This window comes from Myotis davidii, unplaced genomic scaffold (assembly GCF_000327345.1).
Source record: "Myotis davidii unplaced genomic scaffold, ASM32734v1 scaffold30, whole genome shotgun sequence".
In the NCBI taxonomy this organism is placed as follows: Eukaryota; Metazoa; Chordata; class Mammalia; order Chiroptera; family Vespertilionidae; genus Myotis; species Myotis davidii.
The window spans coordinates 579,329-581,519 of record NW_006282874.1 but is presented as its reverse complement, the minus strand read 5'-3'; the positions used below and the strand labels follow the sequence as shown (position 1 = coordinate 581,519).

General features: G+C 51.6%; 1 protein-coding gene across 1 annotated transcript in view; it reads right to left on the bottom strand.

The window, feature by feature from the left end:
• COL22A1 (collagen type XXII alpha 1) overlaps positions 1-736 on the bottom strand; it is a 109,580-nt gene extending 108,844 nt beyond the window's left edge. The window contains 1 exon segment of the mRNA XM_015561428.1: positions 626-736. Within this exon segment, the coding sequence (XP_015416914.1) occupies positions 626-713 (88 nt within the window). The 5' untranslated portion in view covers positions 714-736.
• Positions 737-2,191: the final 1,455 nt, after the last annotated feature.

Sequence of the window (2,191 nt, the reverse complement as noted above, 5' to 3'; positions counted from 1 at the left end):
CATGGAGCTTTGCGTGGGGCGGGGCTTCACATGGGGCGGGACTTGACGTGAGCATGGAGCTTTGCGTGGGGCGGGGCTTTCCGTGACCAAGGCTCCCGCTGGTCCTGCAGGCCTCTGCACCCAAGGTGGCTTCCTCCCAGAGGCCCTGGACAGGTGACAGGTGAGCAGAGCCATCCTCAGGCCAGCTCCCCCTCCACCCCCACCTGCCTCAGGTTCCTCTTCTCCAGTAAATTTTTCCGCTTCCTTCATCTGCAGTCTTGCGGGGCCACCCCTCCTGGCCCGGCCCAGTGCGTCCATTTCCCCTGGAATGGCGGCAACGCCTTCGCAGGACACGACCACACACAACGCCTGCCTGCTGCCCCTACCCTGACAGGCACTTGAGAGGGACAAGCTCAGGACCCATTCTATGATTCACTCAGAACGGGTTCAGACAGCTCATTCTTTTCTTAACACACTCACACTCACACACACGCAAGCACACGCCCTTGCTGGATAAGTGACTGTTAGCACATTAGTTAGCCCCCACACAGTCACCAGCCCCCTCGAGGGCACACCCTGCCCCGCACCCTCTCACACCCAGGGGCGCGCACACTGACTTAGACCTGCACAGGCCCCTGCGCCCCACCTGCTCTCTGGGCCCAGCAGCTGCGGTCCGCACTCCATAGCAGCAGCACCCAGAGCAGGCAGCGGGCATCCCCTCGCAGGCTGGCCATGGCTCTCCTGGGTGTGGGCACAGGCGTTTCTCAGCCAGGAAGAGGCCTCGTTCGGTTCTACTGCAGCGTTTCCTGCGTGAAAAAAGATACTTTTAGAGGCGGCCCTGGAGCTGAGACGCCGCACATGCAACCTCGGCCCAGGTGGGAGGAATTCCCCCAGACCCAGGCCCCTGGCATGCTTTCCCTCATCAGACCCAACTCTCTCAAGGCCAGCAGTGTGACCTCCCTTCGCCGCTTCCATCTGTCCCCTCCACCCCCCACCCATTGGCAAACCTGGGCCAGGACCACCAGGCCCATCACCATTGACTACCTCAGGCTATACCTGTGGCCCCAGCACCATTGCTGTGATATTTTCTACATTTGGGCATTGAATAGGCTATTTTGTTAATTTAATATGTTACAAGAGGACATCTTTGTACCTGTTTTTGCCTATATTGAGTTCTTTTCTTAGGGCAGGTTAGTGGAAAATACTTAGGATGTCATTTGAGTTTTGAAAGGACCCCGATATGAGTTGTCATAGTACTTTAAGGAGAGTTGCCCTGGTTTCCGCTGCCTCCTGGCAGGCATGCGTATGGGCCCCCCTCGCCTGAACCTGGCAGCATCGGGTATCATCATGCCTTCACACGTGGCCACCTCTATAGGAGAGACACCGGTTCTTGTTCTGACTTTCTATGCATTTCTTTCATCCATGAGGTTTATTAGCTAAGTGTATTTTCCCTACTCTGTATTTTCATGTCCTTTTCAAAAAGTACTTAGCATTATTAATGCAAGATCCAGGAAAGGGAAAATAGTTTATAGAGTTCACAGTTAATTTATTCGCTTAACAGGTGTTTACCAGTGGCCTCACATGCCTGATGCTGAGAGCAGCCAGGTGAATGACACCAAATCCACCCTCGAGGGCAGTCACTGACACCTGGAAGGCAGGTAAGACTTGGGCCAGAGGAAGGAACTCCAGGTTAATCTCCCCTCAACCGGGAGTTCGACCAGGAGGCGGGGCCGGCCTGCCAACCACCCGCGGCCCCTCCCCCTGGTTGGCCCCGCCCCCTATGACCCCCCACCCAAATTTGTGCACTGGGTCTCTAGGTAAGCAATAACAGGAGATATCATTTCATTTATTTAGGTCTTCATTAATTTCCTTCAACAACGAGTTATAGTTTTCAGTGTATAAGTCTTGTGTCTCCTTGGTTAAATTTATTCCTGAGTATTTTCATGCTGTTATAAATGGAGTTATTTTCATAATTTTTCTTTTTATGATTATTGGCTGCTAGTGTACAGAATTTGCAAAAGATTTTTGAGTGTTGATTTTATATCCTGAAACTTTGCTGATTTTGGTTATTACTTATCGTAGCTTTTTGTGGATTCTTTAGAGTTTTCTACATATGGGACTATGTCATCTGCAAATAGAGATAATTTTACTTTTTCCTTTCCAACTTGAATGCCTTTACTTCTTTTTCCTGCCTAGTTGCTCTGGCTACAAT